Source organism: Vitis riparia, chromosome 3 (genome assembly GCF_004353265.1).
Source record: "Vitis riparia cultivar Riparia Gloire de Montpellier isolate 1030 chromosome 3, EGFV_Vit.rip_1.0, whole genome shotgun sequence".
NCBI lineage: Eukaryota > Viridiplantae > Streptophyta > Magnoliopsida > Vitales > Vitaceae > Vitis > Vitis riparia.
This window is the reverse complement of record NC_048433.1, coordinates 1,807,972-1,825,918: the sequence shown is the minus strand read 5'-3', so window position 1 is coordinate 1,825,918 and position 17,947 is coordinate 1,807,972. Positions and strand designations below refer to the sequence as shown.

The following is a 17,947-nucleotide window of genomic DNA, read 5'->3' as shown; positions in this document are numbered from 1 at the left end:
AGATATTTAACAAAATTTAAGAAATACTTTTAAAAATCTAAAAAATGACCTATTATGTTTTATGGATAAATACTTAGAACCTGTTAAAGTAATTCTAAGAAATATTTCTATAATTTTTAACACTTGAAAAATAAAAATTTTAAGTATTAGAAAGATTAAAATCAATATCGAACAAGCTATTAGAATGTGTTTAGCAGTTATTGTAAGAGTTAGAATGTTTTTAACATTTTTAATACTTAAATGATAAAAAATTCAACGTGTTCAAAAGATTAGAAACACATTTTAGAATAACTACCAAATAGGCTATCAACAAATAATTATTTTAAAAACACTTCCACATAAAACAATGTCTCATATCAAGGACAAAATTACTATATTTACACAAATAATGAATGTTTTATAACGCCCTGAAATTTTGAAAAATCTCAAGGCCACTAAGGACTTGACCATGCTTTCATAAGTATACAATTTGACAAAAATTTCAACATTTCAACATCTCAACACTAGTCCAATATATTATAATGGGAAAGAAGAATCTTCTATCCATTCTATTCAGGAAATTCTAAAAATATTGTCATTCCAACTTTATATATCAAACAAACATTCATCATTTTCCATACCTTCCTCTTTTTTATTTTTAATATATATATTTCTCACATAAAAAGTATAAATTTAATATCTTTAAATCTCACTTTCAAAGATTTTAGAATCCAAAATAATAAGTTTATCTATATATATATATCTCAAAATTTTAAAATCATTTATTTTTCATATAAAAATTATTAACATTTTCTAATTTTAAAAATTGAAAACATGAAATATATGAAGCTAGTTTTTTTTTTTTTTTGCTTACCTCTATTTTCCCCAACCAAAGAGTGGGAATGTGAAAGTCATTTTCACAAAGTCAGTTCATTTCATAGCCTATTAAATCATGGAATTGGAATCCAAGAAACCATCCCAAGTCCCACCACACCTAAAATGGAAAAAGGGAAACTGATTCCAACTTCCAACTCTCTCATTCACATGAATAGAAAGTTATTTCATTTATTTATTTTTTCCAGCAATGGGCCCTCAAAATTCTTCCTGATGAAGCAACCAAGAACAATATACAAGTGGAAGAATAAAGGAATCACTGAGAAAGAAGCATGAAAAGAAAGACCAAATGCATTGAATTGAACCTCAGCCTGCTTTTGATGTTCTTGCTACAGGTGGTAGGATAACTGAATCCAGGTTTCCAGAATAAGGAGTCCATAACCCCAATCCGCCCCTACTCTCTTTCAAACCGGTTTTATTTGTCTTAAATTCATCGAGTGATTTCACCCACTCTACAACAGAAGAATGCTCTCGTGTGTGTGGGTGCAACACAAACAGTGAATTGTACTCGCAGTTTGGAAACATAAAGAACTTGAATAAACCGCCCAACCTGTACACAACGTAGCCAAAGCTCAGCTGGTCTCTTGGGGTAAAGAGGTTGACCTCGTTGAACCACAAGCAGCTAAATAAGTTATTCAGTGCAGTGTGCTCCCGTATGATAACAGCCCCTTCTGGAACATCTGCATTTCACAAATGTGTCAATGATACATGATAATAGGGGAATTACCAGAATCATAAAGGAAGATATTGCCTAAATATAAACCAGTACAGAAGATAGGATGCTTCTATTCATCATCAAGAGCTTTTGGCAGAAGTTAACCCCAAGAATCTATATTTTTTTCTCCTAGTTTTCAACTTTCTGGGCAATGTACTAGTCTAATAGAAGGTTTGTTTACAAACCAATTAAACCAATACTTTCTTGAATCATTGTTACTCCATCTGATTGGAGAAAGAAGCACATATAAGTTGAAAGGAGATCTGGGCTCAGGCATGCAGAAGCAAAAGGGAAGCCAGTTTATTGGCTCCTAAATTCATTTTGGTTGGCAGCAAACCAAAATATTCAACTAAAGAATAAGAAGGGAGTAGTCTAGGAATTAAAAGATCTTCATTCATATGAACTGGAGAAAGATGATTATCCTTTCCCTCTTTCTCGAGACAACATATATGCTATGTTTGGTTCCAAAAAAGTACTAAAAAAAGAAAAAGAAAATGTTAAGGAAAATTATTTTCTCATATTTGGTATTACTATAGAAAATAGCAAAGCAAATAAAATATAATTAAAACTAGTTACAACTAATATATTTTAAAATTATTCACTCACCATACAAAAGGGTTTAATTAAATGAAACGAGTTTAAATAGTATATAAAAATAATTTATTAACTTTAAATATATTTTTTATTTTCCCTAGTTTTTTTCTTTTTCTTCTATTTTTCTTTTATATTTTCTTCCCCTTATATTTTCATTCGAATTTTCCATGAATCAAACAGTGGTGTTCATGTTTAGCAAGTACACAAGTACAATGGCATGAGGTGTCCTCACTATTACTACCTTGATGTCAAGTCTGATTATTACTTAAAATAAAAACCAAAGAGAACTATAGAACCAAAATATGTTGAGGAGTTCCCCTCTTACCACTAATAGTCCCTTTCTTTGGACTCCAGGGTTTCATACCCTCATAACTGTATATTTTCATGTGGAGATCTATAAGAGGCCGTGCATAACGCTTCCTCCGCTTGATTGCATCAGCCTCCTCATATATACTGTGATGATGCTTGTGCTGTGCAATGGCAAAGGTGTGCTTCCCACGCCACAAATATCTGCAAATCACATATATCACATTATGTTTATCAAGTTATTTCTCCATCTAGCTCATTCAAAGAAATGCTAAGGAATGACAATGACCAAATGGGTCCAAACCAGGAGGGTTCTTCAATCAACTGTCTATTCAATCATGTTAACTTAACAATCAACCTATTGAAAGAACTGTAAGTATGTGCGGATCTTCTCACATAACATTTTAAAAGCTCATCTTAAAAAATCACATGTTAAGAATCCAACTTGCATATTATTAAGACAAATACATAAGAAAATACCTTTCCAGGATAAGTAATGGATCAACCATCAACTCCATTTTCCCATCAATCCAAATGCTGTACTGTGCCTCAGGAAACAACCTGTGGGTTAATATCTTAGGAACCTTCCCATTCCTTCTAGGCTCATCATAAGGTGGATGTTTCAGTAGAACAAGACGCCAAATACCCACCCATAACCCCCCATCAACATCCTCTTTAACAGTAACATTTTTCTTGATGAAATCAAGAGATATCTCATCCATCACCATAAGAAACAGAAGAGCTTTTTAGAACGGGCGCTTATATCTGAAGGCTCATGAGGGGTATCATATCCATCGAAAATGCCGGATGCAACCACAAACCTACACTTCTTGGCATAGGTGATATCTATTGGGTTCATTTCTGCACCCCCATTTTGCATAAAGCCACAGTGCACCTGAAAGGCAGAGCATTGTAAGGCACAACCATAATGATCCAACTGGGAAAAAAAGGCAAGGTTGCCAAACAATATATAATAATATATATCAAATTAGGGCTCTATAATTCAATAGCACTGATGCAAAGAGATAATCTTTTATTTTTTTTCATTTAGTTAATAAAAGTACATATCATAAGCAAGAAATTTCAGCTATAAAGATCCCAACTAATTTTACATACATACATACATACATACATACATATATATTCCTTTCAGAAATAATTAAAAGAATTAGAAGATTTTCTCATTCCAATTTGATAGAAACAACTCTCCCCATTCCATTATCTTCCATTTTTTTTTTTTGATAGGTAAAGAAAAAGATCTATTAAAAAAGAGACGCCAATAGAGCAACCCAAGGTAAACAATACCTATACACCCACCACCAAACCAGCCAAAAAAAGAAATGTAAACAAACACCCAAACAGGTCTAAAACTCACCCCATTCCCTTATCTTCCAAATGGACCAAATCTATCAGACCTTTTTTGTTTTCTCAAAGACCACTACACTTAGTTGCTTCCTTGCTTCCCAAAAAGGAAACTCCAATTTATCAAAGAATCCCCTTAACCTTTGTAACAGTTCACGAAGCTTCCCCAGAAATTACAAGGAAAAAAAGAAGCAGAAAATATGTGAGTTTTATCAAGAGTATTGTCTTTATTCTTCAATCTGAGCAAAGACATCTTTTTTTTTTTTTTTTTTTGATAAGTAAAAGAAGTATATTAAACGAAAAGAGGAAACACCAAAAACCGGTGCCCTCTAGGTATACAGGGAGTATACACACCACCTTCCCTAACTAGGAGCCTATCCAGTCTACAAAACTTACAAGAGAAGAATGACTCTCTGCTAGGGAACCCCTGACCCAAAACCAAATATTACATACAAAAGAATATTTCAACCTTTGAAGCGAAAGATCCTCATCCCCAAACGCTAACCTATTTCTCTCCTTCCAAACTGACCAAAAAATACATAAAGGCGCCATTTCAATCTGAGCAAAGACATCTTTCACACTCAATCAAGGTAATAAGCCAAATCACTCATTACCATTTTTCTTAAATCTATACATAACAAAACAAGGTCTTTTATGCGGTTCATAAAAAACAACTATAAGATCCTAACTGCAGACTAACAGTTAGATAATTGTTTTTCCTGGATAACACTACTACAGTGGTAATCACTATTTGCCTTGAAAAGCCCAGAACTCTTAACATTCTAAACTCAGTCCTCTAAGATAACTAGACTAGAAGCCATGGTGTCTTTCCAGTGACAAGAACATTCCTAGTATAGAATATTCAATATTTTCAATTACCAAGAACCAATTTACTATCATGCATGTCAGCAATAGGAAATATTGTAATCAACAGAACGGAAGATGGGCAGTACTACCATTCTAGTTGTATAACTCCTAGAATCCTATCAAGTCCTCTGACTGGTTTTCAATTTGGCAAACAATGTTAATAATTATTTATTTATTTTAAGTTCATTCTGTAAAAGGAATAAACAAAAGTAATGAACAAGAACTCACTACTGAGACTCCTCCATGATTGCAGACCAAACTATGCTCATGACTAATGATTTTAACACACCTCAAAATTTTATATGGAATGCCATCTAGAAATCATACTAAGAATCTCATATAAGAGAGAAGTAAAGTAGTCCAATTTCCCTAAGCACTCTTTAGTTTAGTTCAAGTTCAACTTGGTAGAAGAAAAGATCAGGTGGAAAAGAGGTCTCCTTTTTTCAGCTATATTATCTCTGCTTGATCTAGAACTAAATTAACTAGTGATAAAGATGTCCATTCTGATATTGTAAACTCACTTACAATTTTTCCATTTTATTTAAGAGGCAAAATTTTCATCCATCATGTGGGAAAAACAACTAGTTACAGTGATTCTGTAATTTAAAAAGAAAAAAAAGGGGCCAATCCTACCATATAAATTCACCAATATTAGAACCTAACAAATATTGTAGACATGCACCACCAATTTGGAGATCTAGATATCAGTCAGTGAAATAACTCTCGGTCAAAATTAAACTAGAGACAAGGGGAAAAATATTTCAATGTAATATGGGAACAATACAATAATTCCTAAGTGTGTTGAAAGGTCCTCAGGCTTTTCTACTCAAGTTTTCACCGATCTTTAGCCATGAGGAGAATACCCAAAAACCAAAAACTAGGATATATTGATATTACCGTGGACTTGCCCTCATACTAATTTAGCTTAAATTTCTTTCTTCTCAGGCAGAACATGCGCAATCTAAACAAGAATGAAGAACCTAAAATTTTATGTTAAAATATAAACTAGAAACTCAACTAACTGACTGTACAGAGAGAATATTTCAATTACCTTCATGGTTGACTTTAATCTAAAGCTTTTCTCCCTTTGAAGCCAGCTTTGATGGCCACCAAATAGTGGGGGTGATTGAAATGCATTTTTCTTATCTTCCACAATGTAGGATAGATTTTGAACAATTTTGTCAGGGGTTCTTCCCTGTGGAATGACTACTTTGTCTGGGTCGTTGGCAATGGGAATTGGACAACCTAATTGCAAATCAGCAAGTGAATATCAATTATCATAAGTACAAATATACACTCTATTGAAGATAAATTTCTATAATCTTACGATGTTGTGGCTTTGGTACAAGTCCCATATTGTCTAACACAAAAAATACTTTGCTTTCTCTGTTACAGATAGCTGCACAATAAGCAGAAAACTTCAGAATTATTTCAAACCATTAAAACAATGTAAATTTTGATCTGAGACAAAAATTCAGTTATACATGACCTTTTCATTAATCCCACACACTATTTTAGTCCAATTCACTTCAATGATTTGCAATGTATTGGTTTTTTCCAACTTAAATTCATGCATTGTGTTTCAAGATTGAAATCACATAACCTATTTTCCAAAATACCTGAAAAAAAGGCAAAAGAAGATTGGCAAGACCAGATATGAAATAATAATACAGTGAGGATGAGTAAAATCCACACGATGCCCCCTACAAGGAACAGGCGAATGAATCCCCTCTTCCAAACAGCCTTCATTGGATAGTCTTGGGATAGCCTCTCTGAAGAAAATAAACCACCTTCAGCATCTGCATCACCACATCATTGTTGAATATAGCTTCACCAAGGTCTACTTATATGTAAGGTCAAGCAATTCTATATGTAAAATCCCATAAAGCTCTCTTTGGTTGTGAGCCAATGGGAAAATGACTCAGACTAAACTCAAAGCAATAGTCATAAACCCAATCACTTTGATTCAGTCCCATGGATCCTTTTTAGCCACCCCCCTTCACATTTTTGGCACTGTTTGCTTCTGTTTTTAATAAACTGTCTCATTTTCCCAACGCAAATTTATTCCCCTGAGAAAGGACAAAATAAGGTCCCAACTTTTTTGTTCAAGGAAAAAGACATAAAAAAAAATGGGGTCTTCTCTCAAAAATCTCTTTTCTGAAAATGGAACTAAACCAAAATAACCATTAGGTTTTTCATCATTCAGAAGCTAACAAAACCATTTGGCCAAGTCAAGCAGCTTTTTTCATTCTTAAAGAACAAACTAATTGGAAAAAAGGAATAACCATAGAAACATCTTCTTTACTTTTCTTAGTTTTCGCAGCAATCAAACAGAGGCCTAGTCAAATTATAACTGAATTCAATTACCTCTATTTTGCTGAAATTGATTATTCCGATCTCCTCTGCGGTTTAGCCGCAAAGATACAGACCTCTGAACTTCGGTCTCCATTATCACTGTTTGGTACGTCTCATCTTCAGATTCTTCACAACATTCACATACAAATTCCACTAAAAAAATACACCAAAAGGATATTATTTATAGATCTATCCGGTGTCGGGGCTTCTCACAATCGCATCAATTTCCCCAAAAAAAAAAAAAAAAAGGGAAGAGCTTTTTAGGGCAAATAAGTTATTAATGATTTAGGAAGCGCACAGATCTGGAGCTCTCTACAGCTGAAAATTTGATTTTCAAGAAAACTGAAAAAATAACGAGAAAAAAAAATGTCAAGATGGGTGTTTGGAAGATGGGAAAGAACGATAAAATGCAGTTTCGAAGAGAAGAGATATTGAAGTGGAAGCGGTGACACTTACAGATTGAGATTCAAGCACATATAGGCGCTGACGCGGGATGCACTTTCTCAAGAGCAAGAAACTGGAGTTCCTGAACGACGTCGTTGCGGGCTGTATTGCGGCCCGTGTCCTGGAGTTCTTGCACTCGGCTAGGTATTTGATAAAATAAATAATTTTTTTGGATTATTTATACTTATATTTAAATAAAAAATGTTTTTTTTTTTTTATCAAATTTATAAAAAAATAATAATATTAATAATGAGAACATTTTTACTAAAAAAAAAATATAATTGGTATTTGTATCTATTTGCGTATTTACTCAAAAATTAAAAACTTATTAATACATCAACTCGATAATTTAAAAAATACAAAAAACATTTTATCATATTCTTCTTTCTCTAAACACATCTTCTTCCTCTTTCTTTCTACCTGTTTTTTTTCTATCTACAAACCCTAGTAAAACATCATATTCTTTGAAGAAAAAAGTAAGTTTTGTTTGTTTTCACACGCTCACATAAAAATAATCATAAAATAAAAATATTCTAAAAGTAATTGAAGTTTCGTGCACTAATCGATCAAATATAGTGTCCACGATGGTGAAAAGTAGTATCTCTATTATTAAAAAGTAATACTTAAATGGTCAAATGTAATATATTTGACAAAAAAAATGTATGAAATATTGATTATTTTTAGATAGAGGCTTAAAATTTGTATTTTATAAACTTTGCTTCATGTTTTGTGATTTTTTTTCATATGAGTGTGTGAAAACTTATTTTTTCGTTTGAAAACTCATTTAATAAAACTATTGTTGTAAAACAATTATGAAAAATTTAGAAGTGATATGGAAATGAGAAATTGTAAAATAGTGCAATAGAAACAAGAAAAAAAAAACAAAACAAAAAAAAATTCAAGCTATAGTGTCCAAAACTTTGAAGAGTGGATAATAAATAGATATCTCAAACTATAGTTTTGAACCTTCTTAAGATACTCGGAAATATAATATTGAATATTTTTAAGATGTTTAAAAATACAGTGTCAAACAATTATAAAATATACGATCGCATAACTCCAAACACCGTTGACGACGTCTCTATCTTCTCTTTCAACTCATTATTTCCTTTAACTCGTTATTTCAACTCAAAAAATATGATGGAAATGCTTATTTATTTACAAGAATATCAATTATTTTGCCAAATTTATAGAGAGATAGGAAGAAAATAAATGAAGAAAAAGAAGGGACTTAATATATTTTTAATGCTTAATGATAGTGTAAGGATTTCAATGAGAATCATAGTGAATGTAAATACAATTATGGAAAAAAAGGAAAAAATAAATAAAAATAATAAGAAATTATTTTAGAATTGAAAAATAATTACTAGATTAGTAAAAATAAAAAGCATTTAATATAATTTGACAAATTCAAATATGAAAATAATTTTGTACATAAATTTAATATAATACTCATGTCGACATTCTTTGAAAATTTAAACATCATCGTCAAGATCATATTTTAAATAAAATGATTAAATCTCCCTTTAATATGCTATTATTATTAAAATTATATATAAAAAAATATTATCACTTTTTCTTTTACAAAAATATAGCAATAATTTTTCAATCATCATTTATTTTGAAAGCTAGGACTAACGTTTTAAAATTTTCTTATAATCACCTTTCCTCCTAAGAAAGAATTAGTACTAGCTAGACTCAAATTCAAAATTAAATTAATTAATTAAAAAGAGTACAAATTTTATTTTTTATTTTTTAAAAATATTTTTAATTGAAAACATGATTCAATATATTTATAGTATGAGTATATCCTTAAAAATATCTCATAAATTACAAATATTGTGAATTATTCAATACGCTTTATTATAATAATTTTTATTTAAAAGAAAATCATTTAGGATGTGTTTGGTTTTGGAAAAAATATCTAGAAATGACAAAATGTTTAAAAAATTATTTTATAGATAATGAAATAAGAGAAGTTTATTGTATTTATTTATTTATTTATTTTTCCTTGTAATTCTATGATGACCATATAATAAGATGTTTTTAGGTTATGTTTAATTTTCAAAAAATTTAAAGGAAAATAAGAAAAAAAAGGATTTAAAGGTAATAAATTTGGTTTTTTATATACCACTTCAAACTTATTTCATTTATTTAATTTTTCCGGGTAAAGATTAAGGTTTTATTTGGTAACAATTTTTTAAAGCAATTTTGAAAAACGGTTTTTTAGAATAGTTTTTGAAAATTGTTTTATAATGTTTTGTAAAACAAATAATCTGAAATGTTTTTAACATGTTTTTAATATTTTTAAAAATAGTTTTTATATCTCGTACTTCATTTATTTTTAATTATTTTACATATTTGTATAATTATTTTTTAAAACAAGTTTAAAAAATAATTAAAAGATATTATATAAAAACACCGTTTTTTTTTTCCTTATAAAAAAAACAGTTTTTGATCGTCGAATAATTTTTTTTGTTTTGAAAAACTGAAAACTGTTATAAAAAATAATTGCTAAACAAGTCCTAAAGGATTAAAAATATATAAAATTCTAACAAATTTTAATTTAATTCAACTTTTTTTAATATCTTTCTTGTGAGATAATGACGACAATCTTGTAAATAAAGATATACATAAAATAAACATAACAATAACTATCATTTATTAAATAATGATTCAAATAAATTACCAATTCTTTGATTAGATAAAATATGATATTAAATGAGACAATCATTAGGCACATTCCGATGATCAATTGTCTACTTGCGATGATTCATTGTGTCACTCTCTTCAATTTCCATTTCTCACATGGCAACTTATTTTCCAATCATTTTCATTGGCACCATCTGCAAAACCGTCCATGCTGCAATTGCAAGGATTAAATCTATGACTTATGTTGATGACAAAGTCTAAAGGACTTTTAATATTATGTTTGGTCCAAAAAAAAACTCGAGAGAAAATGCGAGGGAAGGAGGATGAAGAAGAAAATCATAAATAAATAAAAAATAAAATTAAAAAAAGTTTTAAAAAATAAAGCTAATAATTTATTTTTATATATTTATTTTAAATTCATTTTATTTATTTTAACTATCTATATAAAAAAAATTAAAAATAGATGAGTTTATAATTAAATTTATTTATATTCGATTGTTTTTTTTTTGTATTTTTCATAATAAAACCAAATATAAAAAAAAAAATATTTTTTACCTTTTCTTGGTACTTTCTAATAACTAAATATACTTTTAAGCTATGTTAGGTCCAGATAAAATGTTAAATAAATAAAATAAAGAGGAAAAATAAAATAAAAAAAATAAGATAAGACATAAATTATATAAATTTTTTCTCAAGAAAAAGCTAAAAGAATTTAATTTATCGTGTTTGATTTTGATGGAAAAATGGAAGGAAAGTCAAATCAATATATAAAAAATAATCGACAATATCAAGTATTTCATAACTAATATAATTAAAATAGTTGTAAATTTAATTTATTGAGTGAAATGGGTTTCAAAAAATTAGGTGTTTTGATTTGCCAAAATAAAATTCATATGCAAATAAAAATTATCATGCTCTTTATTTATTTATGAAGTTGAAATGACATGATCATACTATACAAACTCTTTATAGTTTAAGTTTTGTTTATAAAATGTGTCACAATCATTTAGTTTACGTCAGTATTGTAGGATCAATTTTTAAGGACCCAACAAAAAATATAATATATTAATAACACATTGAAAAGACAACTATAAAAGAAGTGTTTATAAGGTTGAAAACATAATATATCGCTTTTTGACTTTCAATCATCATCCATGAGTTTCAATACTACAACTTCAAGTGTAGTCACCAAAAAAAGTCAAAAACAAAAATAATTTACATCATAAGCTACACATAAAAAAATAGATTTAAATTTAATCAACACCAAAGTTTGCAGCAATCAATTGGATAAGCAAGGAAAGCTTGAGCTTGACTTATGCCACCGATAAGAGCTTAATTTGCTTTCATATAAACACATCACTTGTACTTTCAACATTCGCAATCTCTTCAAACAATTGTTTTTTTGTGTAATTTTAAAGGTTGCTTATATTAAAAGCTAGTTCTAATTGGTCTTAATTATTCACTTACAATGTTAGAGAGTGTCGGTTTTTTTTGTTTTTGTTTTTTGTTGAAAGTAATTTGATTTTAAACTTTAGGTCGTTTGTTTTTTTATTTTTTTATGAATTATTATAAAAATTTTGTTGAATAGAAAAAGTCAAAATATTTAGCTTTTTATAAATAAAAAAATAACATGCTGATTTTTATTTATCTTTTAATGCTTAATAAAAATAAAATATTAAAAAAATAAACAGTCTAATGCTTAACACTATTAAGCATTAACGTTATATTTAGAATTAAGTAAAAAAATAAACACCACCTTAGTATATTTTGCTTTTTTTTTTCTTCATATTTTTACCTGACTTTAGTGTAGAAATTGATACATCTGCAAATAAGAAGATGTTTCAATTGTTGTTTCCTTCTCAACAAAAGCATATGTTTTAGCTCTAAGCCCATGTTATGGCAATCCTATAGGAATTGTATCATCATCATCCAAATTTTGTTATTCAACCCAAAGAAATTGTCGTTCCTTTTCTTTTGCACCTACAACAAGACTTCCTTTAGAATACTTATGTAGCACAAAAAAACGTTTAGTTATAAGAAACAACTATACCTTTTTTTCCCTTGTTTTTTTTTCCAACTCCACTTATGTGATTGATGTACTTGTAATTAAAACCTAGATTCAAAAAAATTTCTTAAGTTTTAATTTTTTATTAACTTATTACTTATTTATTATTAATCTTTTTAATCAAATAGAAAAAACTTAAAATTTATTTCCATAAAACGACGCCGTATTAGGAACCATGAAATTATATACGTAACCTTTGAAGCCATTTACCCGGTCTCTCAGTACACTCGTCTCTTATTGCCAAGGATTTGGCATTGAGTCACAAGGCCCATTTACAGGTATGGAAATTTTCCCTCTATTTCTCATCCAAATACTGTTTGGTGTTGAAATTTTGATCCAAAGATGCAGATTTTAAGGGTTTTTTTTTTTTTTTTTTTTGCTAATTCTGATTCATTTGAATTTGGATGCTCGTCGAATTGTAACTTGCAATCATTCTGTTTGTTCATTTTTGCTGGTAATTTATTTGTTGTGTTCGTTAGGGTTCAGATTTGATTTAGAATTTGGGTTTTGGAGTTAGGGTTTAGTGGGGATTTTTTGAAGTTGAGATTTGGGGTTTAGGGCTAAAATTTCCATTGAATTTCACAATCATATAAGGAAAACTATAAAACCCTATCATCAAGCTTGCCATTTTGGGATTACAGCTGTCGCGTTCTGCACTAAGACGTGTTGTGAGTGGTTGTGGAAGCAAGAATGTATATTGAAGTTGTTTATCATTTCTCTTAACCCAGCAATGTGAAATCCACCCGTTGAGCTGCATTTATCCCAACTGCCAATGAAGGAAACTCTGGATGTTTGTTTATCATGGGAAGTAAATTTTAGGGAGAGAGATTCTGATGTGGTAATTTATTTGTTTTTTAGTTTGATTTCAGATGGAGCCTGAGGTGATAGAATCAGAGATGGTATTGCCAACTTACCTCAGTTTCAAGAAGGTTCAGATGCATGAGAAATACCCGAAAGGTCAAGCAAGAGGCAGGCACTGGAAACATTTGAAACAGATCATTCAAGCTGAAAATTACCAGAATTATCCTCCCGATGAACCTAATTGTGAGCTTCTAAACACATACTACTTATGTTTGATTTAGTTCTTGGAAAAATGGAACAAGCTGGCATTGTCTATTCTGTGATATAATGGTTAATTTTTCTTTTAGTTTGATTAGTTTTCCACATGTATTCTACCGGAGCTTTGAAATTCCTAAATTTTTAACCAACCATTATAAGTTTCACCCACTTATGGTTTGAAACTATGAGTGAAATTGTATTGGATGCTGGTTTGAGTTTTATATGGGAACTTTGATGAAAGTAATGTCTTCTTCTGCACTGGACATCAGCTGTAAAAGGAAAGTCCATTACCCCAAACATGAACTTATGATAAAATATTAAGCAGTAGAAACTTTGGTTTAGAGTAGTGCCTTTGAACTGTTAATGTTAATCTCCACTTTATAAGTTTTAACATCTTCGCTTGATCTTGTCTTGCAGATGTTAATATTGAGTCACCACCCTCGATGAATCCATGCAAGAAAATCTGTGATATCACTGGATTCGAGGTATGTTGCTGTCCTGACAACTTATGGACTCTGGGTCATCATATGCAAAAAAAACAAAAGCATTGATTTTATTGGGAAGAGAGGGAATTCAGTTTAAATGACAAACTCATGTCTTCCTCTTCTTAAAAAGAAGTTACAGCAAAGGATCCTCCCACCTTTCTCTTACTTGACATGAATCTTAAAACCCCTATTTCTTAAAAGGAACCAGCCACCACATTTTATCTTGATCTGTTACATTGTTCAATTGGTATCTAATAAAGCTTGCCTTGGTAGTCATATCAAGGAATCATGTGAAGGTGTTGGTGATTGAACTAAAGCATAATTCCCCCTTTTTTTGTCTTTACTGATGTTTTCACCCCTTCCGGCCCTCGTGTCCACGCATTGACAAACATTGTGAAAGTGTATCCTTTATCCCATATACTCTTTGTTGTACTAACCATGAGTAGCTTGTTAGCATTTCTTGAAACTGGTTAAATTCCTCTTACCAAATAAAATCCTTGCAAATTCTATTGAAAAACGTAATAGATACATTTAGAACCACAAATGTTATGTGGAAAATTAATTTCAATCTGCATTTGAATGATCTATTTGGGGGGAACTCATAAGAACACTGTTTTCGCATACAGGCACCTTACTCTGATCCAAGGACCACTCTGCGTTATGCTAATACGGAAGTGTTCAAGCATATAAGACTAATTCCCAATGAGAGTGTTCAGAGGTACCTGGCTCTTAGAAATGCTCAAGTTGTACTGAAGTAACTTGTTGCAGAAATCTGAAGGCGATTGTTCAGTACATGCTTATGCTGCTGCATTCTGTCCCTTTTTATCACATTGTGGAAGGGATAGAGAGGATTATTTGTTAGAAGTGTAAAGTGGCCTCAGTGGTTGAGTTACAAGTTTGTCAGACTATATGCTAAGTCTTATAGATGTGAATGCTCAACTTAGATTCTATTTGTTGGATAGATGAAATTAATGTTACTGAAGAATATTGTTGATAAACCCTTTTTAAAATTTAAGCAGGAAGAGATGCTGCACAGCTTTGGTTGCTTTATTTCTGCTGTGTGCTGTACATAGGGTGCACCCCTTTTTGTTAGGCACTGCTTTATATAGTCTCAGTTTGCCTATCAGGAAACAACATTCAAGCAGGTACAAAAAATAAATGTTCAAATGGGTTGCTTTGTGTCTGTGTTTGTGTGTTTGGATGTGCAGTTCTATCATTTAAGCTACTTCTGATGAGTTATTTTAGAGAGTTAAGTACATAATTTCTGCATTTTCCGACTCCTATTTATGCTTAGTGTACAGTTAGTGCTGGTTTTGGCTCAACTTTTGTTGTTTTCTTGGTCCTATATGTGATTCAGTTGCTGCTCTATCTTACCACATGGTGTAATAACATTTCAACCCAAGTAAATTTTCTTTTTCTGTTTGCTTCTCAAAATCATCCATGCGTTAGCATGGTTTTGTAGTCATGAGGTTAGTAGACTCAAAATGAACAATACCTATAGGGGTCAAGAGTTGTGATGGATATAGTCAGTTAGGGGTCAAAATAGATAGAACCAAGGATGAAAATATCGGTAATCACAGATATATCGGTAACTTGATTTTACGAATATATTGGAGAAATATCGACGGATATTTTGGAAAAAAATTCCGGTATGCCAAAATTTGATCAAAATTCATGGAAATGTAAGAAAAATCTCATATCAATGTAATTAGAAATATAATAGACAATTTAAAGTTATTTTGTTGAAGAATTTGATATATGTATAATATAGTTTGCGATATTAAATGTAATTATATCATGTCGGTCGATAAGAAATATGAATTTTGTAATTGTACACTCATTATGAAGCTTCATGAAATACTTGATTTCATTAAATATCAATAATTTGTACATATTACATTGTAATGACCCTTTAGTTCTATGAAAATCTATTAATTCATTTAAGATTTAAAAAATGTACTAATTAATTCAAATGTACTAATTAATTACGATTGAAAATATAAAAAAAAATTAAAAAAATTGGGAAGCTACTAATATTGTTAATTAAGTTAATAAATTAACTAAACTAAATAAATTATATGAAATTCTACTAATTCATGCAAGATTTTAAAAATGTACTAATTAATTCAAATGTACTAATTAATTATAAATGAAAATATAAAAAAATTGAAAAAATTGGGAAGCTACTAATATTGTTAATTAAGTTAATAAATTAATTAAACTAAATTAATTATATAAAAATTTACTAATTCATTGAAGATTTAAAAAATGTACTAATGATTTAAATGTACTAATTAATTACAAATGAAAATATAAAAAAAAATTGAAAAAATTGGGAAACTATTAATATTGTTAATTAAGTTAATAAATTAACTAAACTAAATTAATTTTATGAAAATTTACTAATTCATTCAATATTTAAAAAATGTACTAATTAATTGGGAAAAATGTAATCAATGCGGGGAAGCTGGGAGCCGTCCGATCAACAACAAGTGCCAAGCGCCAATTTTTTCAAAAAATCGGCAAAAAATCACCGAAATAAACCGAAACAAAAGGGAATTTCTCCGAAATTTTCCAATTGGAGGCGATTTTTTCAAAAAATCGCCGATATTTCTCTTTTTACTGAAATTTCTTTGATTTTTGGTGAAATTTACAGATATTTCTTCTGTCGATATTTCGCCCCCCTTTTTCGTTTCGCTGACCTCAGAACTGAAATTTTCATCCTTGGATAGAACAATACCTACAGGGGTTAGGGTAAGGGGTTTTAATAGACATGGTTATAGACACGTTTTAACGTAGAAGAAAGATCACTTCATCAAATCTCTGAAAATGACATAATTGATTACAAGCCATATATAACTTCCCCTGTTTTACCAGCAGCTAAATGCATTGATAAATAAAAGAAACACAAGACCTTCTCTAAATCAAAGCTTAGCACTGCAAGCCATTCTTTTAGTTTCCACGGTTTCTCAGTAGCCAAACACAGATAAGTTGGGACCCTGAGCCAAGCAAAGAGGTATAGCTCCTCTGCCAGTTTTTTGCTGAGGTAAAGCACTATTATGTACTATGATTCTCCATGACATTGTGTTTTATTGAACTAAATTTTAAATGTTTCAAATTGATATTACAGCATTACCTGGATTCATGCAGAAGGAGCTTGTAAAGGATGGCAGATGCTGTTACAGCATGAAGCTTTTTAGCAAGATCCTTCTTCTCTGCTTCCTATCTGCTGAGGGTTAGGTGCTCTCGAGGCCATGAAGCCAGAATGCCTTGAAGCCTTCCAGAATACCCAGAAAATGTTTTTGCAGAATGGAACTCTTTGTTGAGGTATTCATCTTTTCCCCAACTTGGTAAATCATTGTCTTCAAGTCATATCATCATCTTCCTTTTCTTCATATCCCCAGCAGCTTTCACATTCTGGTTTTCTTCCTTTGTTTTCTCTTCTTCCTCTTCTTCTTTAAGCTCCTCAGCTTTCGATTCTTCAATTTTGCTATTGCTTCTTGAAACTACTTCACCTTTCTTCTCATTTCCAACCTCTTTCTTCAATTCCATGCCACTGCCCATTCCCTTCAGTACACACAAATTTGTTTGACATTTTCTCATCACTTCCATCTCAACCTCTCGTAAATTCTAGAAAGAAAAATGCTACATCACATTAACAACTTAACGGGTTTTTACTTTCATAAAATTAAAAGCATTTATGCAATAAATACATTTTCATTAGATTCCTAAACACCTCATCATCCTCCTTAAATGGCCTGGAAAGGAAAGCCATTTTTGAACTCATTACATAAGAAATCTGAATGGGTAGATTTTTTGTTTAATTAAAATCTAAAAAAATGTCATAAATAAATTTATTGAGTTTAAATTTAAAATTTTATCTCTCTTACTTTTTTTTAAAAAAATTCAACAAGAAGAATAAATAAAATTTTATTTTTTTAATTGTAAATTATTTATTTTTTAATTAATGGTTGATGGCAAATAACCAATGTTATATTAAATTATATACTAATTAAGGCATTAAATTATTAAGACGTTGGGACAAGTAATCATCCATCATTTATGAATTAAGAGGCGAATTTTCACTTTAGATTATTCAATCAATATTCATGTGAGTCCAAAATAGAAAAATATTAAAAACCACTCTCTTGATTTACACTTTAATTTTTA

General features: G+C 30.1%; 2 protein-coding genes across 3 annotated transcripts; one reads left to right on the top strand and one right to left on the bottom strand.

Moving 5' to 3' along the window:
* Window positions 1-1,146: 1,146 nt before the first annotated feature.
* Window positions 1,147-7,638, bottom strand: LOC117911912. Its single transcript, XM_034826347.1, is given in 10 exon segments — window positions 1,147-1,553; window positions 2,508-2,692; window positions 2,969-3,218; window positions 3,221-3,383; window positions 5,769-5,962; window positions 6,045-6,116; window positions 6,337-6,516; window positions 7,085-7,225; window positions 7,371-7,414; window positions 7,529-7,638. Coding segments are annotated over 10 exon segments (1,623 nt in total). The 5' UTR covers window positions 7,549-7,638; the 3' UTR covers window positions 1,147-1,179.
* A 4,811-nt stretch (window positions 7,639-12,449) lies between these two features.
* On the top strand, window positions 12,450-14,960 carry LOC117910196 (chromatin-remodeling complex subunit ies6). 2 transcript variants are annotated; one of them, XM_034824264.1, is made up of 4 exons: window positions 12,450-12,511; window positions 13,103-13,277; window positions 13,710-13,777; window positions 14,404-14,960. In XM_034824264.1, the coding sequence occupies exons 2-4, from the start codon at window positions 13,103-13,105 to the stop codon at window positions 14,533-14,535; spliced, it is 375 nt and encodes a 124-aa protein (XP_034680155.1). In that variant the 5' UTR covers window positions 12,450-12,511; the 3' UTR covers window positions 14,536-14,960. The 2 variants fall into 2 exon arrangements, with proteins under 2 accessions (XP_034680155.1, XP_034680147.1); XM_034824256.1 differs by having other exon boundaries at window positions 12,451-12,511; window positions 13,092-13,277.
* The last annotated feature ends 2,987 nt before the right edge of the window (window positions 14,961-17,947 follow it).

Bases quoted from the DNA above. Each gene is read 5' to 3' on its own strand.
- LOC117910196 (XM_034824264.1), top strand. From the start codon at position 13,103: ATGGAGCCTGAGGTGATAGAATCAGAGATGGTATTGCCAACTTACCTC. The intron at 13,278-13,709 runs GTGAGCTTCTAA...CTTGTCTTGCAG, and splicing joins TCCTCCCGATGAACCTAATT to ATGTTAATATTGAGTCACCA. The intron at 13,778-14,403 runs GTATGTTGCTGT...TTTCGCATACAG, and splicing joins GTGATATCACTGGATTCGAG to GCACCTTACTCTGATCCAAG.